The sequence below is a fragment of the Gracilinanus agilis genome, chromosome 3 (genome assembly GCF_016433145.1).
Source record: "Gracilinanus agilis isolate LMUSP501 chromosome 3, AgileGrace, whole genome shotgun sequence".
Lineage (NCBI taxonomy): Eukaryota > Metazoa > Chordata > Mammalia > Didelphimorphia > Didelphidae > Gracilinanus > Gracilinanus agilis.
The window spans coordinates 674,209,313-674,235,902 of record NC_058132.1 but is presented as its reverse complement, the minus strand read 5'-3'; the positions used below and the strand labels follow the sequence as shown (position 1 = coordinate 674,235,902).

The following is a 26,590-nucleotide window of genomic DNA, read 5'->3' as shown; positions in this document are numbered from 1 at the left end:
TTTGAAAAGTTATGGTAAAACAATGGCTGATAAAATAGCATCTTGTCTTTCATAAGAGTCAAGAGCAAATATAGAACTTCTCCCAAATCTCCAGTATTGCCTTAGTGGACATGTTGCTAGATTAAAGGAAGGACATGGGGTCCTTCCAAGGATGTGCTAAAACAGGTGATACCCCTTGAGTGAGTCCCCCCATTTTTTGGAGGAGTAAGGTTGGAGGTGGACCATGAGAACTCTGCAGTGATCAGGGAGATTGGGAACAGGAGGAGGAAAAGGAACAGATGTGGTACTTTTCTAGGTCAGAGTTCTACATTTTCCAATCTGTACAAAACCCTCTCAGCCAAGCAAAGCCAAGGCAAAGTGGGTGGCAGTGGTATTACTTTCCTGACAACACACAACCTCTGGCTCACTTTTGCCCTTTTGGGTACCTCTGACAGCTTCTTTTCCTCCTCCAAAACTCTTTTTAAAATAAGTGTTTACCTGTATAGGAAGGCTGGGTTTGGGTGGGGGGCTACACCTTTGATTAGACTTATGGCTTCACGAGGGATTTTCCTTCCTAGTCTAGGAGGTACATCTAACAAAATGCTTCAGGCTGACTCTTTTTCATCAAACATCTTGGATGTACTAAGCTAAATGTTTATCACTCAGAGTAATCTGTGTTTCCAGGATGTTTTGACTATGTTATAAAGGCCACTGACTTCATGAAGGTGATTCTATATTTCAGTCTCTTGGGTATAAAATATTTTTAAGTGAAGAATGGGAAGTGTTCTATATACTGTTTTTTCACTTGCTTGCACTTAAGGATTATGAGCCATTGGTTAAAGGTTACATAATACTCAAAATCCCTAATGGGACTTATCTTGCTGCTAAGATCTTTTCTAATAAATTCCTAGCTTTAAAATAAATTTAAGAGCATATATTTTCAAGGAAAAGTGAAAAGCACATTTTACACAATGATCCAAATACTGTTTTCTGATGTGGTATTTTTGATACAATTCTCAATTATTCAAATATGCAAATGAGCTGATAACTTCACAAGAGTAAAAAAGAATCAAAACTAAAATCAACCTTTCAAAAATATAATTTTCAAAACAGAACTATATCAAAATTCTATAATGCATTTCAATGTTTATTTTAGAAAAAAAAATCAAAAGGGAACTATCTAAGCTCATTTAGGTTTCCCATTAAGTTTACCTTGCCAGTGAACGGCAGTGCCTGGCCTTTTATGTATAGATGCTTAAATTTTTTTTAAAAAATTAAATTCAAGTACAAGGTAGGTTCCTTGAGAGTAGTGACAATTTCTTTTTAACATTTGTTTTTGTTACCACTTATCTGAGACACATTAGCTACTTAACAAATGCTTTGTTGGATTAGAATTAAATTAAATTAACATAGCTAATTGGTGACAGAAAAAAGTAAGATATTGGATAAAATAACGTTAAGTGGGTATAGTTTGCTGTTCAGGAGCAGATTTGAATGGCTCAGAGATATTGATATTGATTCTGTTTGGGAATAAGGAGCAGAAATCAGAGCCTTCCAGAATGGGTATTTTATAACATTCATTGATTATGGGAACATTTTGATGTGGTATAGTTGAAGATGTTAGTGTGGAATATTGGTTGGATCAATATTCTTTGGGATATGCCTGTGATCGAACACATTTCCAACTTGAGATAGATTCTGAATCAGAAAGTTCATAGATTCATATTTGGAAGGGGCCCATGAGGTCTCTAATCCAGCTAATCTAGCTCCTAACTTGTTCAGATGAAGAAACTGAGGCCAGAGATATATGAGTGTTTTATCCAATATCATAAAGGTACAAAGTAAGAGATTCGTTATTTGAACCCGGTCTTTTGATTCTGGTCAGCCCTAAATCTGTTCTCTCCAATATATAATATATACAAAGGAGTAACATTAAAAGACAAACATTCCACAGCATCAGCTACTCCAAATTAAGTCATTTTTGGTACAAATTAATTTGTGCAAAGGAATTACAAAAAATTAATGGTGTCAATTGTTCAAATGCTGAAATATTCTTGTACAATACTATTGAGTGTTTTTGAGCCCCTCTTGGTTAATATCAAGTTTTTAATGTGAAAAACCTCAATAGACCATGTATACTAGAAATATGGTTGTGATAGCATCCTAAATTTGTGACGTTTGTTTCATTATGAGAGTTGGTTTGACATTACTTTATGTCATTTTCTCTTAACCTAGGGTGAGAAAATCTTATACAAAATAGGAAAATAGCAAATTTATAATCTTTAATTATTATTAAGAATATAATTTTCAATAGGACCTCATACTAGTTTATTGGGGGGGGATAATAACATTCATTTTGTAGCCTCTCAGTTTTATAATGAAAATACACATTTCATTTAATGCACATATGATTTGACCATCAGTAGAATGGATTTATGATATAGCAAACCATTTTTAATAAGGTGGTATGTTGCTTAAAACCCATTCTTATTCTCTGGGTATAAGGATATTACTAAGGAATATTCCCAGAATAATTTTAGTTCAATCACTGAGGTTCTAATGCTTTTTTTAATGCCATGTGAATATCCCTAAATTCTCCAGGACAATGTCAGAGGTGTCCAAGTTCTGGGAATGTTCTACCAAGCTAGAAAAGATTCCTGTATAGACTCAGTTTTGGATGGATTTCCAATGGCCAGCAACTACAGTTGGAAAGACTTTTCACTAGAATGCTCAAGGGTGAAAGACCACCTACTAAGTCACAAAGAGCAACTTGACTAACCTTATATTGTTATATGGAGTACTAAAATAATTCTCGTTCAAATCATTTAGACTTAATTTGGGAGTTGAAATAGAAGGTCAACACTGCGACTCAATTTGGATTTCTTTTTTTTTTACTTTAGTTTTAAGTTTTGTTTTTAATGGATTGAGTTCTCAGCTAATCTTTAGTAACCTCTCTAATTCTAGCAGGCAAATTGGGAAATAATTTTAAAGTCAAATAATGCCAAATTCAAGGAATTATTCCCATATTTAAATGCAGTACTAGATTTAGTACGGTCTAGAAAAACACATTTTCTGAAGAGAAAATTCTTTCTTTAGAAAGATACCATCTTATTACAGACAGAAACCTGTAATAATATTCTGAATTTCTAATAGGTGTTGCCACCCCCAAATGACATCCCGATAAAGGATTTTACATAAAACATATGAACAAATTACAGCTCAAACAATAGACAATTCAACGAATACATACATTTAGTTGATGACAAGTTACCTTTCTATAATTCCATGTGAAGAAATTTGTGGTACCACACATCCAGATATTATGTCTCCTCTCACATAAACTTTAGCTTTACCAATAAAAATGCTTCACAAATTAAACCCAGCAAAACTTGTTGGGTCTTTGCTTAATAAGACTTTGTAATTTAGAAGAGTTATAGTACACATTAAAATATTCTCTTTATCTTATTCTCTCTTTGTACATATTTATGTATATGCAACTATGTTGTTGCTTTTGAATTGTTTCAGTTGTGCGCAACTTTTATGTGACCCTATTTGGGGTTTTATTGGCAAAGATTTGCCGTGTTTTGCCATTTTTTTGCCATGCTGTTTTGCCAAACCAGAGTGGTTTGCCATTTCCCTCTCCAGGTCATTTTACAGATGAAGAAAATAACTTGTCCAATTGGGGTCACCCAGCTAGTAAGTAGTTGAGCCAAGATTTGAACACAGGAAGATTAGTCTTCCTGACTCCAGACCCTCCAGCAATCTATCTATTGGGCCACCTAGATGACTTATATGCATATGTTAAGGAACATAATTATTTATGTACATGTTCATATATTATATTGTTTATAATGTTTGTGGTTGTATATAGATCTATGTGTTGTGTAGTTGAGAGAAAAGCATAGAATGAATGAGAAAGAATGGAGGGAGATTTCATCAACAATATTTTTCTTTGTATTCTCTGAAATTGCAAATGGGATCAATTAGATGTGGGCTGGGTTTGCAGTGATGGTAAAATGGAAAAATATTAAATGATAATGTGATTGGACTATCAAGAAACCTTTATTTAAAAAGAAAAGGGTGGGCAAGAGTTGTTAATAGAAGGGGAAAATGTTGCAAGGATATTTCATGTTCCCTACCTTCTACATACATCAAGGGAGGGGAAAGGAAGTATTCTTGGAGTTTAAAATAGGAAAAATATAAAATAAAATGTGTGTGTGTGTGAAAAAAAGTTCCCCTTATAACCTGGATGCTTTGACAATTTTGGATCATGCATGCAAAATAATCAGACATTCTCTTCTTGGATGAGAAGTGAAAGGCATCTGAATTCAGATAGACTATTTAGTATCTAATTTTGATCTCTATGATTAAAAAAAGAGAATAATAAGCATCTCAAACACTTTGGTGGAACCGTTATTTCATTGATTTAGGAGTTTCTTCTGATGTTGTAGATTGTATCCCATCCATGCCTTTGTAATTCTTGTAAATGTTCTCCTAGAAGTTTACCACAAGGGGGCTATCCAATGTGTTGGAGGCCTTTGAGCATCCATTAATGCTGATCCTTTAAAATGATTCTTACTTTCTTAAAATCCTGCCTATATTTGCTAGATTTTGTAACAAGAGAAGGAATTTTCTATTCATATTTCCCTAAAAGACATCCTTTGCTGGGGTAAGAAGTAGAAGTGGAATGATGACTAGACTGGTGTCATTTGGAATCCATCTAAGAGAATAACTTTTCCAAGCTCTGCAGGAGATAGGAGAAAAGTGTTTGACACCTGAAATTTCATGCATAGAAAAACTGGAGAATATACTGATCACAGGTCTGACTGTTAGTGAACTGTATTTCACACTCAGTATGAACAGAGAAGTAGATACATAGCATCACAGAATACCAATGGTGGCGGCATGCAGACACCAAAATTGTCAAAATTTGCAACCGGCATAATACCTTTGGTTGAATTGCTCCAACGGTTACCTTCAGAATAATGGGATAAAGTCAGCAGGTTGACACATGACCCCCCAGCGCCAGATCCAAAAACAGTGATTCTCAAAGGGTCACCACCAAAGAATCCAATGTTCTCACTAGTCCATCTTAGAGCTTGTATTAGATCCAGGAGTCCATAATTGCCTTTTGCTGCTTGATCTCCAGTACTCAAGAAACCTGAAAAAATATAAAAAGGAAAAAGAAATCTTTAGAGTATCCTATTGAGTTCACATTTATATTTTACTGTTTTGTTGTTTCTGCTACAGATGATCAGCTGATAAATACAAAATAGTGGAATAAAGTCAAAGTCATATGTAACCCTCCCAAAATCAAAGGGTCATAAATTTAGAACTAGAAAGGACAACAAGTCATTTAGTTAACTTTTTCATATAAGGAAACTGACGTTAAAAATTAAAAGACTTCCTCAAAGCAACTATGGGCTGGGATTTGGATGCAAGTCCTTTAAATCTAAATAACAATAGCTAACATTTATGTAGTGCCCACTACATTCCAGGATTTATGTCAAGTACTCTCTATATAATTCAATCCTCATAACAACTCTGAAGGATAGGTGCTATCATTATTTCTATTTTACAGATGAGGGAACCGAGGCAATGGGATAAATGACTTGCTTAGCATCACACAATAAGTATTTGACACTAGATTTTTTCTCAGGTATATCTTGACTCCAGACCCACAACTTTATCCACAATGCATTATCCTTGCATTAGTTGGTGAGGTGGGGAGATTAGGAATAATTAAATGTTTGTGATAGATTGGAATCCCTTTGATGTCAGGAGAAAGTAAGGAAGGCCTCCTCCCATCCTTTTGGGATTGCTTCTTGTAGTTAATTATTTTAAGGAATGAACAAAAGTTCATGGGTAGGCATGGATAGGTTATGATATATACCATTGCAAGGATGAGATTACAGATTCATTGGATGGAGTTTTGAGGTATCATCTCTTTTTGGTAATGCTTTGCAGTCAAATAATGTTGAAGATTATAGTCAACTGTAGTGATTAGACTCATTTATTTTTTAAGTTTATTTATTTAGTTAATTAATTTAGAATATTTTCCCATGGTTACATGAATCATATTCTTTCCCTCCCTTCTTCCTACCCCCTCCCAGAGCCAATGAGCAATTCCACTGGGTTTTACATTGGGCTCATTTATTTAAATTGAAAGGTGTTCTTTTACTGAAGAATCATGTAATTATGGAGCAAGGCAGTAAAACCAGGCTTGTCCAGTGGTATCATTTACAAATCTGCAAAATATCCATGATTTTTTTCAGCACAAGAAAGTTCTAACATGATTACGCCATCATAGAATCACAGAATTTATGAGTTAGAAGGACCTCAGCTACCATCCAGACCAATCCATTCATGAAATGAATTCTTGCTATCAAATGCACAGGTGACTATTCTGCTGGAAGACCAATGGGGCCAACATCCCACTAACAGATTGTAACCTGTCTGCAGTTTAGTACTTAATTCGGCAATGGTTGCCTAAGAAACAGAGTGACTTGCCTAGGGTCACTTAGCCAATGAGTATGAGAGGTGGAAATTGCATATCAGCATTCTTGATTCTAAGCCCAGAATTCAATCTGGGACACAATGCTGATGCTGAGAGAATCATGGAAAGATCCTAAAAACTGGAGTTATCAAGCTAGATAATTCAGAAGTGAATATTGTCTTGTCCTAATGCTAAGAGGTCCTAAATTCTTTAGCTCATTATCCAAGTTCCTAAATGATTTTGGCTAACCACTCAATTTGGCTCAAGATGGGACAACAAGACAGATAATATTAAAGTGTAGGAATGGAACACTATAAGCCACCTAATAATAAGTGAACATTCATTCTTAGAGTAGTAGAGTCATTGTTTTCATTTAATTGAATTATCCATAGGGACATCCTGGCCATCATTCTTATTTTTCCTATGCCTCACCATGTCCCAGAAAACTTAGATTCTGTTCCAAGCATACAAAAGTTCAATAGGTATGTTATTAGATTATTTAGCTTAGAACCAGGACTCCACTGTAAGTTTCCACCTCCAAACCTTGCATATGGAAATCAGAATCATAATCTCTTCCACCAGATCCTTGGACTCTTTCTTTGGAAGATATATATTCATTCCAAATTGGAAGATTTTCTCTATATCTATATCTATTCCAACTTGTGCCTGCTTGAGAATCCCTTTTCTAAAATCCCCAAGTACAGATCTAGCCCTTGTTTGAAAATCTCAATTGAGAGGGAGCCACATTGGTAATTTGGGGTAGCTCTAATTATTTGGAATTTAATTATTTTACAACTTATACATATTGCTCATAATTTCACTTCTGCAGCCTGGAATCCCCTTTTCCTTCTCTGTGGCAGCTCTTGAAATACTTGAAGACAGCCACTATTAGACCCATCTCCTATAACTTTTCTTTCCCAGACTAAACTTCACCTGTTCCATCAACTTATTTTCTTGTGGCAAGGAAAAGGACTTTGAAAATTTTGGTTGTCCTTCTTTGGAGTGTGGGAAGCCAATAAGAGAATAGATAAAAATCTGAGACTCCTCTTTTGACCCCTTTTGTGATCCTTGTGATTTCTTGTTGAAAAGTATTGTGGCCTTATTGAAAAGCTTTAAGCTAATAGTCAAGAGGTTAACATTCTTTCCCATTGGTCAGAAATTCAGCCAAGACCAAAACCTTAGTTTAGCTGGGGCATTTGCCCCTGAGAAAAGTATTCTCAGACTAGCTTGCTGATAATCATGCAGCTGAAGGTCCAGCCTGGTTCTTATCTTCACCTTGAAGTTTCTGAGGTTTTCCTGTGTTGTCTAAACTCATTGCAATGTCTACGAAGCTGCAAAACTCTCTTTGTGCTTTTGGGTGAAAGGGAGTTTGAATTTTTATATATAATAAACTTGTGACTCAATGGCACTTCAGAGAAGCAGCTATGAGTTAACAGTCAAGATCATCTCCCATGTCCTGTTATTTTCTTATTAACTAAGCAGTCCTTATCAGATTATCAGAGATGATAAATAGATCTGGACATTGGAGAATCTCCAGAGAGATTATTAATATACATTAAAAATGTTGGTGTCCACATAATATCCATGATTTATATAGCACTATAAGGTTTGCAATTAACTTTACAGAGGCTATCTCAGAACCACCAAAAGAGGGAGGTACTATGATTATACAAAATAGGAAACTAAGGCAAGTCAAGTGACTTGTCCATTGTTATGAAGCTATTATATTTCTGAAGAAGAATGTGAACTCAAGTCTTCCTTACTTTTTTTTTTCATTTTAAACCCTTAACTTCTGTGTATCGACTTATAGGTGGAAGTGTGGTAAGGGTAGGCAATGGGGGTCAAGTGACTTGCCCAGGGTCACACAGCTGGGAAGTGTCTGAGGCCCGATTTGAACCTAGGACCTCCCATCTCTAAGCCTGGCTCTCAATCCACTGAGCTACCCAGCTGCCCCCTCAAGTCTTCCTTACTTTAAATTCACCATGCTATCTGCTCTGCCCCCTACCTATCATAATATCATAAATGTATTATGAACCCCTATTTATTCCTTCTTAGCAATAAAAAGCAGAAAGGGTCAGAGCATTCACATGAATTTCACCAGGAAGAATCAGAGCAGAGAGAAAAATCTATGAGGCAAGATCTACTAGGAATAGGTCCATTACCATGATTCAAATTTGCTAGGGGTTTCCCTGAATCAGTGTTAGTTTAAACCATAAGTAGAACTCAGCTCTCTTTTCAGTTCTCTTCAATCCTGGACTTTGAAGATTTTTAATTGAAGCTTTAGATTACACTGTGCCTCTGAGACCCAAAGGGAGGAAAGGGCTTACCCAAGGTCCCACAGCTATCTCGTGGAAACAGACACCAGGATTCTAAGCTTGTATCCCAGCATCATTCGTTAACACATAGTCCCATCTTTGGTGCTAATGTTGGAAGCCAGTTTACAAGGTACACCTGCACATGAAGAGCGATGGTACCCTCAAGTGCTCTAAATTAGACACACACACTTTCTGCTTCGAGTGCCCAATCCCTCCAACTGCCTGTTTAATGTCTTGCCTAAAGACTTTTTATTAAATGGGTAAAACAAAATTATTTGCTTAGGAAATTCATGCCACAAAGGAGATTCTTTTGAGAGCTTTTGATTGTTCACAGTGATATAAAAAGACTTTTAAAGTATGAAATTAGAAGGAGGTAAACCTTTGAAAAATCAGGAAGAAGCCTTTTCAACTTCTTCGAAGACATATTTTATAAATTCACTCATCTTAAAGACCCAGCCTCTCTTTGACTCTATCTGTCTCTGTCTGTCTTCTCTCTCTCTCTCAAAAAAGAAAATAAATCTCTCTTTTAAAAATATTTCAAAATCCTTTTTGAATGCATTTTCCTGGATTTCATCATCATTGTAATTTCTGGATATAAACATTTCTCCTTCCCACAGCCCCCCTATCAAGAATCCCTTGTAATAAAGAAAAACAGACTGACATAGAAATGGTGCCTTCTACTGTGTGCAGTATTCTGTACCCTTAATCCCCCACTTCTCTACCAAGAAAAGAGTTATGTTGTATTAGTCATATCCAGGATAAAGGTGCTGCCCTCATTTTCTAATTATTCCTAAGCCTTCAGGCAAAAGCTCATTTCTCTTGGTAATATTTAAACTTGTTTCTACAATTAGGTGACTCACTGCTCTTTATAATGGCAATCAAGCATTCTACACAGCCATTATAAAGTGCACCTACTAGCTAAAATATTTCCACATTAACAGAAATGGAAAAGTGAAACCTCTTAAAAAATCTAAAATATATAATTTATACATCACATTTCCTAGCATGGATCTGCATCGGGAAAGGGCCACAGATGTCATATAGTTCCAACCCTTCATATTTCTTGTAGTCAGAAGACTCCAAGGTTCAAATCTTGATTTATTATATTAATAAGCTGAGTGACCCTGGAGAAGTCACTTGAATTCTATGTGCTGCTTTTAATAATTCTTTACAATTATTTACCAAGTCATTAACTAAGATAATCTCTTTTGCGAGGTAGAGGTCTCACAGTGGAATTTACTTGTGTTCTTGCAATTACAGAGCTTTCAGTGATCTCCATAGGTATTTTGCATATTTTGTATTTGTTATACTTACTCAGATTACTCTATATACAATGCATTTGATTTTCTATATCCTACTTTAAATGCCTGTCAGTTGGTCAGTGTGAATACTCTTTCCCTCCCAAATCAAACCTCAGCCTTTCTCCAAAGGTAAAGATGGCCTTTGAAAGTCCATTTGCACTACTAGTCTTTATACAATTGTATACCCCCAAAAAGAAGTGATCATTATTGGATTCCTTTATTTTACAAAACAGAGTGCAGTGAGAATAGACATTGTGCTGATACATCCACTTAGCAAAGTCTGATTTTAGATACAGAAGGGCCTGGAGAGATCATTTTACAGGTGAAGAATCTGAGGAGGAGGAAGGCAAGCATCCTAACTCAATTTTCCTGAGTTTAAATCTGGTCTCAGATACTTACTAGCTCTATAAATCACTTAATCCTATTTGCCTCAGTTTCCTCATCTATAAAACTGGAGAAGGAAGTGGTAAACCACTCTGGTATCTTTGCCAGGAAAACCCCAAATGGGGTCATGAAGAGTCAGAAAAGACTGAAAAACAATAAAACAATAACAAACTCCTAATTCAAATTTCTACATCTCTATGTTCTTATTACTGCTAAAATTGAAAGAAATGGGAAATAACATATTTAAAAAGATCTCTGATTTATTTGGTGTGGAAACTGAGTCCACTATGGTAAATTACAATCCATTTATGACTCAGTAGACAAGGCTTATAAAGATTATTCCTTACTTATGTTCATTCACATAATTAATCAACATTATCAAGGAGATTTGATATCTTGGTCATACTAGCTATTGGTCTAGTATCTTAACTGTTACACTACAGTAATTCTGGTGGAAAAGTACAAGAGAGAATTTGAAGAAAATAATTCATTGTAATTCTTTGCCCCCAGCCAGAATCACAGAAAGTCACAACAATGCCTTTTACTGTTTGTAGTTTTCAATGATTCATTTTTCCAAAGCAGAAATAGTTATTCCTTCATAAAATCAGCTAGAAAATTTATTGTGTTTGTGAAAATACAGAATATTGTAACGACACCTAGGAATTTAGCAACCAGATCTATAACTAAAATGAGAATATGGACGAGGTAATTCTTCATAATTCTAGGAAATAATGGTTGAAAATCCAAGTTCTTCTGTCAACGAGTCTTATTATTTATAGCTTGAGGAAATGGGGATTTTATACACCACATATCCCCTTTCTCAGCTTTCTTTATAAGACCAAGGAATTTTGAGAAATCAATATCTATTTCCTTATGTAACAGGAATATTCCCGCAAATACTAAGTTTTCAACAAGATTGAGGTTGAATGGGGAGATAATGGTACCGGTTAGGTTTCTACAGTGTATGAGACAGGAATGAAACTCAGGTCTCCATTAAGCTACATTAGATAACTATCAGATGTCATAATATAAAGACATTATGAATTAGTTTGGACCTCTTGGACTTTGGCATAGAAGATATTAGGCCAGTCTTCAGAGAAATTAGGAAAGGCAGATCTTTGGTGCTAAATTTTCTTTAGTTGCTGACAGACACTGCCCCCCAGTGTACTTGGTTAAGGTTTTAGTTTTTTGGTAATATTATTGATATGAAAAATTACTGGTTGAACTCATCTTTCAAACTATATTGATGGAGCATTATTTTCTATTTTTTGAATCTCCAAGATTGGAAAACATACTATTTAATAAAATGGGAATATTGTTCACAGGTTGCTAAAGAAAGAATTTGGGAACAGCGATATATAAAGAATTCACATTGGTGCTAACTCTAAAACTTGAGGAATTTAAAATGCTAATATGTCCATAGAAAGCCATATTTTACATGTTTGGAATATTACTGTTTTTATTTAATTTCTAGAAATATTCCAGAGCACTTAAAAAAAACTTCTCTAAAAGTGCACAGTATGTCACATATACCACAAAGATGTAGGAGAGAATTTTCCCCTTTATACCAAAGTGGTTACCTGGAAACAGATGACTCATGTTGGCACTTACAGACAAAATGATAAATGCTTCAAAACAGAGAACACATGGAACAAGAGAAACTTCTGATGACAACACTGAGTTCATTTAGAGATTTCAGGAAGGTTGCTCATTAGGAAGTATAGTTCTTAAATTTCAAAAGGGATTTAAGTTGATATGAAACTCTTAAAATTCCTCTAATGAAGATAAAAAAAAAGCAAGAGCAAAAAAAATCCCCCCAAACTAGCACTTGACTCTTGAGATCCTTTGAGCTTGTGTGAACCATGGGTTTTGTGGAGGTGATCACAGAACAGGTTAAAAGGAAGAGAATGATCTCCATTCAGTCTTATACTCTAGAAGGAATGGTCTGCCCCTTGGGTCACAAACCTTTACTGTGTCTATCCCTTTCATCTGTCAGTCTACCAACCTGTGATCATAACTTTTGTCTAATCACTGCTAAGGGTAGCTAGGTAGTGCAAAGTATAGAGTGCTGGACATGGAGTAAGAAAGACTCATTTTCCTGAATTCAAATCTGAGCTCAACCACTTATTAGCTGTTATTCTAGTTTACTTCAGTTTCCTGGTAAGTCAAATGAGCTGGAGAAAGAAATGGCAAAACACTTCTAGTATCTTTGCCAAGAAAACCCCAAATGGGGTCAACAGAGTAGGACACAACCGAGCAACAACAAAATCATTACTAATTTTAGGATTCGGCATTCAGAAAAATGAATCTATTATATATAATTCTCCAAAACCCATTATATGTCAAATACCACTCAAGTAAATTTGAGATTTTTCCCCCTCAATTAAAAAAATCTCAGCAATCACAAAATAAAAGAAGTCTGAACTGGTAAAGGACTTTATGTTACTATAATCCATTTCATACTCAAACAAGAATCCTTGCTTTTTAATTTTTTAGTCCCAAATAAATAGTTCCTTTATTTTATATTGTTAAGTCCAAGAATCCTTTCTATAACAGATTGGACAAATTTGTTATCCAGCCATTGGGTGAAGAATTCAATATAGTGAAAATCCCTAAGGAATTCTATTGGGAAATAGGAATACTATTGGTTCCAAGGTTAGAAGACCTGGTATCAAGTCCTGGCTCTGATACTGACTACTTGATTAACCAGGGCAAACTCTTTAATCTTCCTGGGCTTCATTTTCCCTTTATATAGAATTATAACCCAACTTTCTCTGGAACTCATTTTGGACTATATGGCCTTGGAGATCCCTTCCAGTGCTATGTAGGGATCTCCAAGGTGTATACATATATATATATATATATATATATATATATATATACACACACACACACACACCTATGAGCTTCCAGAGGCAGTATATTTCCCCTTTGGATAGCTTTAATTTTTAGGGAGTTTTTTTTTTCTTTTTTTTGACATCAGTTTGTCTCTATCACTTCTATACATTGGATCAAGGGGTCAAAGAATTAAATCTGAGCAGAAACTTAAAAGAAATAGAAGCCCAGAGGATTCAGGCAGAGGCAAGACTTGAAACCAGGGTCTTTGCAAATCCAGCTTTTCTTTTTCCTTAAAGCACCCTGTGGCACATAGTTTTTGCCTTTTGTGGTCTTTTGGGGACAAAGTGTGTGTAGTATGCATACATACAAATATGTACAAGCCTGTGCACAGACACACATGTATACCTATATGTCTATATGTATGTCCATATACATGTTTGTGCCTGTGTATGTATGCATCTTTAACTACAAATATACATATGCATGTATATTTTACAGAGGGACTAGAAATTTATTCTGCTGAAAGATTAAAAAAAATAAAAATTTAAAAGTATGTATTTTATCAGTTGATGTAGGAATCCTGTATTTTGAGTCAAAGAATGAGGGTTCGAATCAGAACTGTAGAGAACTGTATTCTCTACCTGGGGAGAAATAATTTAATTTCTCTGGGTCTCATTTCCTCATCTATAAAATGAAGGTATTGGACTAGATGACCTGTGAAGTGAGATATGCTTCTAGGACTTTATGGTACTAGAAAGAAAAATATTATTCCTTACCACTTGCAAGCTTATGGCAATTCACATGCAGAGTTCATACATTCAAACTACAGCTACTATCCATTAATTGAAAAAAAATATTGGGAGTTGGAGGATTTGGGCTTGAGTCCTTCCATCTACTCTCCCTGTGACTATGGGTGAATAATTTCCTCTCTTTAAAATGCAGTTTCTTCATCTGTAATAAGAGCATAATAATACTAACATGACCTATTTCCTAGGGAGCCTTTGAGGGTTGAATAAAGTAATGTAACAGAAAGTGCTATCAAAATGGAAGTCTGATGTTAATACACATGAGCATTTATTCTCCCATATATGATCATAAAATTTGAGCGAGAGGGGATCCTAAAGGTCATCTAGCCCATCCCCTTTATTTTACAGTGAAGGAAACTGAGGCTCACGCGGGTTAATTGCCAAATCACAGAGAGTATGTTTTCTAGGCAGGATTCAAACCTCAGTCTTCTGGCCACAAAGCTAAGGATTATTTTCCTCTCTTTCAAGCTGCTTTAATTATCTTTCATTATCAAAATAAACTCTGCACCTTCTCTGCGTCTCATAATTTAAGTGAGTTGCCTAGAACCCTGATAGTCTAAATGACTTGTTCAAGGTCTTAAAGCTAGTGTGTGCCAAAGGCAGTCATGGAACCTCTGTCTTCGCAATTCTGAGACCAACTTTCTCTCCTTTATGTTATGGTGCGTTTTGGGGATGGTGAGTGGGGAGAGAATCATCTACAGGGAAGATCAGGAAATGTCTCCTTCTGAGAGATGATGGTCCCTGACTTGACCTTCAAAGGGCGCTGAGGATTCTACAAATACTAATCAAACACCAGCCTCGGATAATACAAAGAAAATAATTAAACAATTTGTGCCTTCAAGGAAGGCACTTCTCTGTATAACCTGTCACGTTCTCCTGTTCCAAACTACACAACGACAGCAAAAACCACTCTTCAGGAAATTCAGGGGATCTACTTTCCCTCAGGAAACTGCCTGGTCCCCTAAGTGGATGGAGCAAAATGTACACAAGATTCCTAATAAGGAATCCCTGATGTTCACGAGCCCAGAGTCTGGCAGGGAAGATAAACCTGATACGAGTAGGTCAACTGTCCAGGCATGGAGATGCTCTATGAGGAGGTGACATCCCCCAGCCCTAGCTTGTTCCCATATAGATAATTATTTGAATATAGTTTTGCTCTCTTTTATCCAAGTTTCTTTAACCTTTAACCTGAGCGCTGTATGGTACTAATATTACGGATGTGCTAACTCTTCTAGAATAAGCAGTGATCAGCAAAGCGAGGCACAATAGCCTTCCTTTAATGAGTGTCACATCGACTTCAGCATTCACAGCGGGGCTGCCAGTGCCATAAAGCCCATTGACTGCTCCATCTGAATTCTAAGCAGTCAGTGATGACAAATATGTCCAGGTTCTTTACATTCACCAGAATCTCTGGAGGCTTTTTTTTTTTTTTAGAGTCATAACAAATACCCTTCAAACTTGATTAAAAGTTAGAGGACTCATGTATTTTTATGTCTGGGGCTCACGATTCAGGCAACTCAACAAAATTACTAAAGTACCTACTATGTGTAGAGCACAGGTGTGAGCCACTTAGGGGGACGGGAAGCTGAGATAAATGGCTTGTTTTACCAGTTTGCACCCATATTCTCCCTACATCATGCCCTGAATGCTTTTCCTTCTCACCTCTACAAAATAATATCCCTAACCTCTTCCTATGCTCAGTTCAAATCACAGGAGGTCTTTCCTAATACTGTTCTGTCAACTCTCCTGAGTTGTCAGACGTCTCTCGATGTCTTGAAGCTTGTACATACTTTTATTTGTTTGTCCAGACACTTCTTTTCTCTTCGTTCCAGGCTTCTTGAATTGAAGTCTGGCTTATGGATAGATCTCAGGGGGACAATGAACTTGGAAGAGACAAAACAAAAATTGCATTCATATTTTTTTTTGCTAAGCTCTAATTGAAATTTAGCATCTCTTTTGATCATGAATGTAGGCAACAGCTATTCTGGGAAAGGGTCCATAGACTTTATCAGACTGCCAAAGAATTCCATTTTATAGATGAGAAAAATGAAGCTCAGAGATGGAGATACTTGACACACAGGGATTACCAAAGAGGGAATAAGTTGCAGTATTAGGATTCAAACTTATATTGTATTATTCCAATCTGCTCTTATGCTACTGCATCAAATAGCCTCTGAAATGCCTCAAGGCTAGAGAAGACTTTCAGAATCACCAAAACTTTTTCACTTGATTCAATCTTGCAACTCTTAAAGTATCCCTACCAGGTATGACACACCACACTAGGCAATGGCAATCGAAAGACAAAAAATGAAACAATTATTGCCCTCAGAGAAGTTATGTTGCTTTAGGATAGGGATTTTAAGCTTTTTTTTGCTTCCCTTTTAATATCTCAGGGTCACAGGAAGTTCTCTAAGATTGTCATTAGCAGAGCAGAAAATGATTTGAACTGATATTGGGAGTTTCCTCATTTGTAAATAGTTCCTGCATTAGTACTGAGAGTTTCCTCATTGGTATAGCTTATTTCTCATTGGAATACAGAGTTTCCTTATTTCTTTGGGGAGTTTACTTGTTAGCATAGGGAGTTTCCTCATCAGTTTAGGGAGTTTTCTTATTAGGAGTTGTTTATAATCCTAAAATCACAGGACTTATGACAATAATGGGAGTTTGATGTCCAAGAATTCTTTATGATAATGAAATCACACTAGTTTCAATTATCTATTTATCATCTATTTATCTATCATTACAATATCTATATTAGCTCTGTAAATACCAGCTATTTTTGTCAACATTCCAAGGACTCCTGAATTTGACAGTTTGGGAAGTTCTTATACTAAAATTCTTTAGATTCCTTGAGACAATAGAAGAATCAGGGCCTTTATGAGGATCATAAGGGAGTGAACTGGGAAGTTAGGTCTCATAGATTTGGAGCTGGAAAGGATATCAAAAGCCAAGGCCATTTATAAGATGAGCTAAAATCCAGAGTAAGGTTATGACTGCTCTAGGCACATAGATAATTAATGAGATCACCAGGATTTGAGCCCATATCCTCTAAGTCCAATCCTCTTTCCACTATCTCAAGTGCCAATTCTAGCACCTCATCTACTGTGTCATGCTCACTCTCACTTTTTTTTAATAGTTTGGCTTTTAAATATATATACATATATATAAATATAAATTTATTAATAGTGATTTTATTTTTCCTTTTCCTTGGCCAATATAAGTTCACTAATTTCTCTCCAACAATAATAATAACTCATATTCAAAAGAACTTGTGGCTCTTGAAGGTTTACAAAACAATGACAATTACTTTTGAGCATTATTTAAGCTACAGTTTAAATGGTGTTTTTCACAAGAAAGTGAACATTTCTATGCATGAATGAACTGTAAAGTAAAACCATAGAAATCAAATGACACCCAACACTCACAATTCAAAAATGCATGGAGTAAATAAGCCCAAGTTTACTAATACCAGAAAACCAGCCTATTCTTTTAATACTAGGGATATACTATTAAGAAAATCAAGTTCTTGGCTTCTCTAGTTGTTTTAGGATTAAATCGAGGCCAATTACTGTATTTATTTCAATCTACAACAATGAAATGACAATGTCTATCATAAAATCAATGAAGAAAGGAAGCACAATTATTTTACAATGTTCCATTAGAGTATAAGCTATTTGAGGACAGGGTCTTTTTAAATTTTGGCTTTTTATTCCCAATGACCAGGAACAATGAGATGCTTATTGAGTAAACGAATGAATGAATGAATGAGTTAATTTAATTGACTTCTGGACCAAAGGAAAAGAGAAGAAAATTCTCAGCTAAGAAATGTTGAAAGCACCAGTGTCTTTTTAAGTGACATTAAACTCTATTATGCTAATCCAAGGTTTAAAGAGCTTGGGAACTTCATTTTGTATATTTGCCAGGTTTTATTCCCCATTCATTTTAATAATATTTTGAATCTTCTCTGAAGGACTTTCCACTGGCAATTCTTAAAGGTTAGGTTGATGAACCCTATATTTGTGCCATATGGTATGGATTTTAGTACAGCTGCTAAGCATCCGCAACACCCCTATGGGGCAGGAATGGGACCAGAAATACCCTCAGGCAAACAGCTCATTTTTTCCAACTGGTGAAACTGTACCAGCAGCTAGCCCCAGGTAATCCTATTTACTAATGCCAAAGGGATCCAGGATAGGTCTTAATTAGCTGTTTCACAATGGCGCCACTAGATATTGAAAAGATGAATGAAATGATACTTTTGGCTCCATGGGAAGCCTTTTTTTCATTGTCAAATTAAAATAGTAAAACATACCACTGGAAAACAAGTTAGATTTGCTGCCTGAAGCCCCCAAGACCACGGTTATGGTAACCAGAGAAGAGGTAGCCAGAGATATAGAGTTAGAATCATGCCTTTGTCACTTACTTTCTATGGGATATTTGATCCTTTCCCTCTCAGGCCCTCAGCTCTTTATCTGTCAAACAAAGTGGTTATCCTTGAAGCACTATAAGGTCCTTTCAAGTTCTACATCTATGAAATAATGTATTTTAATGTTTTTTCTAATTATATGTAAAGACAATTTTTAATACTCATTTTCTCCTTCCCTTTCTTCCCTCCTGAGACGAGAAGCAATTTGATCTAGGTTATACATGTACAATCATGCAAAATGTATTTCCATTGGTCTTGTTGTGGAAGAAGATTCTCTATGACGCAGCATTCAAAATAATAATGCACGTGAAGCCTTTTGGAAACTTGAAGATGTTATATATAAATGGTTGAGTAATTTTCAGTCACGTTTGACTCTTTATGTGCTCATTTGGAGTTTTCTTGGCAGAGATTCTGGAGTAGTTTGCCATTTCCTTCTCCAGCTCATTTTACAGATGAGAAAACTGGGGCAAAACGAGTTATGTAAATTGCCCAGGGCATTGGAGCGCTAGTAAGTGTCTGAAGCAAGATTTGAACTCAAGACTTCCTAACTTGGGTCTCATAAATAAATGCAAGTTAAAAAATAATTAACAATTAGTTTATTGCCATTAGTTATCACACATTTTTTATCTGAACTAGAGTTCTGACTATGCTTCTACCTACTTATAAAACCTTGAATAAAATACTTTAACTCAATGAATATCAATTATTATTTTGATTGAGACTGGTGATTTTCATAGATGTAAAGATCTCCCTAGGCAGTCAAGTCCCATTGTCAATATAGATCAATGCATACTCTGCATCTTAAGTTCTAATGGGTCTCCTGGGGTTCAAGGAAACTTTCTCTAGGTTTACTCATATAGCGGTGAGACTCACACCCAGGTCTTTCTGACTCCAGGCCCAGCTGTCCATCTACTGTGCCATGACTCTTCCTCATATGATGATGAGGATGATAATAATTATGATGATAATAACTATTATTGTTGGGTATTATTTGTAAAATTAAAGGGGTTGAACTACATAACCCTACTGGATCTTTTCCAGATATCATGGTAAAAATTGGAAAAAAAAAACCCAAAATGGATTCAAATTCTATCTTTGAATTTACTCCTTGAATTCATTTTCCTTGAGTTTATTCCTTAAACAGGTCACTTAACTTTGCTTCATCTGTAAAATGAGAAAATTCTATTAGATGGCTTCTTGAATCCCTTCCAATTCTGTATCTATAATCTTATAATTCCATAATTATATGAGTCCTGGCCCTGGAGTAGGGAAGATCTAGTTCAAATCCAGCCTCAGACACTTACTACCTATGTAAGTGGCTTAAATTTTGTTTGTCTCAATTTCCTGAAATGGAAAACAAAAGTATAGCAGTATCTATGTTACTGGATTTCTATGAGGATTAAATGAGATAACATCTGTAAAAAGTACCTAGCACAGTGTCTGGCACATAGGTGGTCCTGTATAAAGGCTTATTCACTTCTTTCTCTGTTCTTCTCTGATTCCAAATGGGAAATTCATCACAAGACCTGTCATGTGGCTCTCTGGCTAGAGGGATTTATATATGATTTACTACCTTTGTACGAATGTGGATTTTCAGTAGAGGTGGTTGGGGAAGATATCAATACTGCAAGTGTAGGAAATGGGAGAAGACCCATTCACAAGAGCCTGGGTCTCCCCTGGAACCTTTCCCTAAAGACTTGAGTTGTTATTGCAAAATAAATCTTTCCACCCTGGGTGATCTGTCTGAAGTTCCATGCTGGATAGCACTTTCTTGAAGTAGTATATTCATCCTTCCAGGAAGCCCTTGTCCTTGTCATTTGTGATATCAGAGCAGGGACAGGTGCTGTCTGGGGATTAGCAAACCACAAAAAAGGGAAACTAATCTGATTATGAATAGGTGTGAGGTTGAAGGAAAGAGAAGGTATCTTTTTGATCTGAGCCACCTGGGCAAACTGACTTATGGCATGAGATGCTTTAGTGCAGAATTCTTCCCTAGATGCAAAAGCAAAATCCAACTAATAGAGCTCATTTGGGATGAGCGAGGGAAAGCTGTGGATTTTGATTGTGACAATTGGCCTTTCTAGTGTCAGAACAGAAGACATAACTCAAACTATGGGTCAATTATACTTTCCTATAAAGAGCTGATCCTTCTCCGAATATTATATCCATCCATCCATGAGTACATGCCCCTGAGCAGAGAGTCATGGCACTGAGAATAATACATGATGAAGGAGAGCAATGACCTGGCATGTTTTAGAAACTCTGGGTTTTATGTCTGTGCCAATGCAAACTTTTACAATATTATTTTAGAGGTCTATACTTCCAGAGAGGTCCACAACACCCAGAAAAGACAGACCATGAACTAGATGCTTAGGAAGTCTTTCCAATAGTAAAATATTTGGATTCCATGAAGAAATAGGCTGTGGACATTTTTTTTACTACTTCAACCTACTTGTGAGAACTCTTAAGTGCAAATGCTTAATCCCTAGACTTCATTGGACCATAGTTAAATTTACTTTTCCTTTCCTCTTTCTTCTTGACTTAACAAGAGCTTCAGGTAATGGTGTCTTCCCACTACTCTCCTGCAATTATGCCTTGTAAGATTCTGATGTCTGCACCCTCCTCTAGATACCCACTTGGCCTCAAGGCTGCTTTTTCCATTTAACACTGTTAAGTATCCCAAAGCAATGGATAGTTTTGGCTTCATTCATGAAAACAACATCTCATCTCAGGCAAGGAAGGAAAGGGTGAGACAATAGAAATGCCAGATAGCTGTTGATGAAGTAGGTAAATGATGCTAATTTTATTTACTAGCTCTTATTTTGTCATGTCCTCAGTGTATCAGCATGATACAATGGAAAAAGTGTTGAATTTATCCTGATTCTATGACACACTTCTGGTGTGACGTTGGGCAATTTTCATAAATTCTCCCTATCTCAGTTTCTTTGTGTGTAAACAAATGATTGAGTGAGGAGGACTCAATAGTCCCTCCTAACTCTAAATCTATGGCATTTTGATATATCATCTAAAGCAAATTGAATAGGGTCATGAAGATTATATGTGAATAAATCTTTAAAAAATCAAATGATTACAATTCCCTGCGATTTCTCTGTTAAATGCTAGAAATACAAATACAAAAGAAAACTGATGTCAGGTAACTTAAATTCTAATGTTGAAAGTTTGCATATAAATACATATAATATCTGGATGCATTTCTGAATATATCTATCCTTCTATAAGGGTTCTCTCTATATTATACATAAGCACGTATAATATATGCATATACATATGAGTGTTCTCTTTTTATATCATCTATCTATCTTTCTATTTATCTATCTTTCCATCCATCCATCCATCCATCCATCCATCCATCCATCCATCCATCCATTTATCTATCTATCTATCTATCTATCTATCTATCTATCTATCTATCTATCTATCTATCTATCTATCTGCCTGTCTCTCTGTCTCTCTGTCTGTCTATAAATATATACATACATATGTTGAGCATGTAGAGTGAAAGGAAAATTTGTCTTCAAGGCTATAAAGGGCTTGTACTCAAAGGATGCTTATCAGTTGTTTTCCATCTTCCACTGAGGCTGATTGAAAAAAAAAAAGTAACTTTAGCCATACAGAAGAGCCCAGGTAAGTGGTAGTCAGAAAAGTGTATTTTGGAATGGCAAATTACTAGAATGAGTAGAAGCATAGATCATTGGCACACCCATTCCAGAAATAATGTTATTGGTGATTTGATTGCTGTCCCCAGGGCTATAGGTCCATCAATGTAGAAAATGTGAGATACATCATGGGCTGGGGACGGGAAGAGTGTGGGAGCTGGTTAGCTGTAGTCTCTGATGGCCTGGCTGTCAAAACATCCTACAGATTAGTAAAACTTTTCTCCTCATTTTCAAAGCTATTCTAAGTTCCCTCAGAAAACAAATCCAGTCTCTAAGTAATGGACTCTGGGTTGAGGTCCTCTGTTGGTAAGATGTATTTTGGAGTTGGGCTCTCTTGGGCAGCTTAAGCTACTTTCCTTTGGTTGCCCTGTTGGAAGATGGAAAACAGTTGACAAGCATCCTTTGGGTACTAGCTCTTCAGATCCTTGAAGACAAGTTCTCCCTTCACTCTTCAGGCTAAATAACCCCAATTCTCCAAAGTATCCTTTTCACAGCTTATTATGCCACTTTTATATAAATGGATAAATAAATAATGTCGATAGATTTTCTTGGTCTGAGCCAAGATACAGTAGTTTAATTTTAGATTACTTTGGACAAAGCTAATTTTAGGAAAGCAATATAATTATTTTTCTATAGAAGACCATTTATATTTTAGGATTTCACCTATGTATCTGACCAGAAAAGTTTTCTGCTTGGAGCTTTCTGAAGATCTGTTTCTTCAAAGACACATTCCTATTACATTATAATTTCTCACTAATGAGAAATGCCATTTACATATCACAGTGGAGTTAGCAAAAAGATTTCTGTATATTCTTCCATTTGAGTCTCACAACAACCCTGTGAGGTGAGTCCTGGGAGCAAAAGATGAGAATTCCAGAGAGACAACTTTAGGGCTGATGTCAGGAAAATCAGTCTGTTCATTTGAATGGGTTGTACCAAGTCAGCAGATTCTCCCTCAGTTGTGATGACATCATAGCCTTAGTTTCTGCATCTGTGAAATGAAGGGTCTAGGCTGGAGGGGCTCTGAGATCTTTTCAAATGTCTCTAAGTGACTTGGTTAGGATATAGGTCAGAGACAGGTTTTGAACTTGAATCTGAATTCAACTCTCTATCTACTATCACTATGCAACACTGATGTCCTATTTATTTTGTTATAATCCTATCTTTAATCCTAATCCCATGTTTGTCAGATGTTCAAAGAATCTGAATTCATGAAAAAGGAAATAAATTCATAGATTCAAAATTGACTTGACTAAGTTATAAAGGCAGGGATAGTGGGTAAAGCCATACATTTTGTCATGAAAACCTGAGTTCAAACCCAGCCTCAGACACTTACTGGCATTGTGTCTTATGATGTTGCCTTTGTGCCTCAGTTTCCTTATCTATAAAACTGAGGATGATACTAGCACCTACCTCTGATTATTGTTATAAAGGTAAAATGAGATCATTTATGAAAAATGCTTTGCAAGGATTAGAACTCCTTAAAGTCTGAATTACTTAAAATTACTTAATGCCTGACTTTCATTCATTTACAATGATAAAAATTACCACTGATGCTATCTTCATAATTTTGGTCTTTTTTACTGTAAATTTTTTCTTTTGTTCAAATTTGGACTGGGGGGGAGGTGTAGAAAAAAGACCCAAAAACCCAATATAAAAAATTGATTGCTATCCGTTAAAGATACAGGTTGGAAAATAAAGCTAAGATATTATTTTCTGCTTAAATTTGCCCAAAGCTGGTGTATTCCTGCACCAGGCAACAGTAAACAAAAGAGTTTTTCCTTATTAAGATCAGCTCGTCAAATTCTGCTCAGAGAAACTCTGCTCCAAAGAGTCAGTAAGTCTCTGAGGAGGGAAGGAGGGATAATCAATATTTGATTATCTATATGTCCTAGGCTAGGGCTGCTCCTTTCTTTTAGCAGGAGAGACGAGGAGTTTTTAGTAAATTATTTAGAGCTGAAAGTAAAGGAATTGAACGATTCAGATTCAAGGCCTGGTATCTAGTGTTCCTCCACTGATATTATTTCTTTGTCTTGCCTAACTCCCTCCTCCTCCTTGATGGAAGCCTTAAAGCTAGATATCTCTTTTCTTTCTTCCCTAACCTCAGTATCTTTGCAGGTTTCTGATACATCTGGGAAAGCTCCCCTTTTCCTCATGGTTACTTTTCATTACCTACTTAAAGTCAATCCATTCATATTTTGTCTCCAAAAACAGTCTTAATTTATTAATACTTTTGCCCCAGAATATGCTTAGAACTCAAAATTTAAATCCTATGTGTGGCAACAAGTATAAAAAACATTATAAGACAGATTCTTTCCTTAACTAAAAAGCCTTCCATAGTTTCCTTAATGATCTGAGATGATCTCCTATATATTCTGTATATATTTTGTTTGTACATAATTATTTTCATAAAGTCTTCTCCATTCTCAATGTGGGCCCTTTAAGGGCATGGGTGGTTTTTGTGGTATGGGTGTATTCCTAGAGTTTAGCAAGGTTCTTCCTTTTTTTGTTGTTCTTTATTATTATTGTTTTAACTAATGTCTGATTCTTCATGAACCCATTTGGGACTTTCCAGGCAAAGATACGGGAGTCATCTGCCATTTCCTTCTCCAGTTCATTTAACAGATAAGGAATTTGAGGCAAATAGGGTGAAGTGACTCACCCAGGGTCATACAACTAGAAAATGTCAAAGACCAGATTTGAACTTAGGAAGATGAGTCTTCCTGACTTCTGGCCTTGTACTTTATCTACTGAGCCACCTACCTGCCTTCCCTCACATGTAGGAAGAACTTTTTGGATATTTCTTGTGTTATTGACTTGATAGGTGTCTGAATGCCTCTCCAGAACATGACTATTTACATTTAGGCAAATATTTCTGGTGTCACTTTAAGGGTCCATGTTGTGAACTGATTCAAGGTGAAGTGAGCAGAACCACGAGAATGCTGTACATGATAACAGAAATATTGAATAATGATCAACTGTGAAAGACAGGCATTGCTAGTAATACAATTTTCCAAAAGAATTCTGAAGTTTTCTAGAATGAAAAATGTTTTCCACCTCTAGAAAAAGCAGTAGTAGAATCTGAATACAGATTGAAGCATTACAATTTTGCATTATCTTTTCTTCATGAGTTTTTTATTCCTTTGGATATGTGTCTTCTTCTACAACATAACCAATATGGAAATACATTCTGCATGTTATCACATAGATAACCTATATCAATTTTTTATCATCTCAAGGAGGGAATTAGGGGGAAGGAGAGAATTTGGACCTCAAAATTTTAGAAAACTAATGTTAAAATTGTTTTACATGGGTTGGGTAAAAATAAAATACTGACAAATTTAATCCACCTGTGACAGAATCTTAGAGCTATATTGGACCCAAGAGAATCTTTAATTAAACCTACTCAAGGGCATGCCTCTGCTTTCTAATATTCCTGAGAAATATTTACCTACTCCCCAGCTTGAAAATCTTTATTGAGGGGGAATGAGGTAGCTCTATGACAAGTTAGCAACAACATATTCTTGGGTCAATGGAGTTAAAATATTCATCCTTTTATGGTCAAACTAATAATAACATCTCCAATCAAAGCTGGGGTGGTCTTGTCAAATGGGCAGCTCTTCACCACATGTATGTATGTATATGTAAATAACCCAGAAATACCACTATTAGTTTTATTTCTTAAGATAATCACAGAAAAAGGAAAAGAACTAATATGTTCTAAAATACTTATAGTGATTCTCTTTGTGGCAGCAAAGAACATATATTTCTAATGTCATTACATGCATCTTCTCTTAGATAGAAGAAACTTTTTTCTTCTCCCACCTTTATAAATTATTCAGAACATGTAGCCCAACCTTTCTATTTTGCTACCATGTATATTTACAATTATATATGTATGTGCATATGTGTGTATTTGCATAGACACATACACACATGCATGAGGGGCCAAGCCACTATCCCTTTGTGTGACCTAAGGAGATAAAATAGTCAAACATATATGAACATGCACATGTGTAAATAAATGTTTGCATTTATGAATACATGCATACATGTACCTATTGTAAAGTTTTTCCTTCAAAAGTCTACAGAGGGATAATAGTTTAATTATTATAGAATAATGGAACCAAATTATATCCAACTTACAGTATAAAGACATGACCAAAGAAGGGAAAACCAACCCCAAACCCCAACCCAAAATATAAGCAGAAAGAAAAAGAGAAGGTAGAAAGCTCCTCTCACTTTAAAAGTAGCTCACTTATCATAGTCCTATTTATCAAAAGCATTTTTAGACTAACTGCTCGGTTTCATCTGTCTTTGTTCAAATCTAAAGGGACTCATTTTTCATAGAGGAGGTAAGTGGATAAA

At 35.8% G+C, this 26,590-nt stretch overlaps 1 protein-coding gene across 1 annotated transcript in view; it reads right to left on the bottom strand.

The window, feature by feature from the left end:
• NLGN1 (neuroligin 1) overlaps nt 1–26,590 on the bottom strand; it is a 139,226-nt gene that overhangs the window by 3,300 nt on the left and 109,336 nt on the right. The window contains exon 2 of the mRNA XM_044669557.1: nt 4,955–5,140. Within this exon, the coding sequence (XP_044525492.1) occupies nt 4,955–5,140 (186 nt within the window). The remainder of the gene's footprint in view (nt 1–4,954; nt 5,141–26,590) is intronic.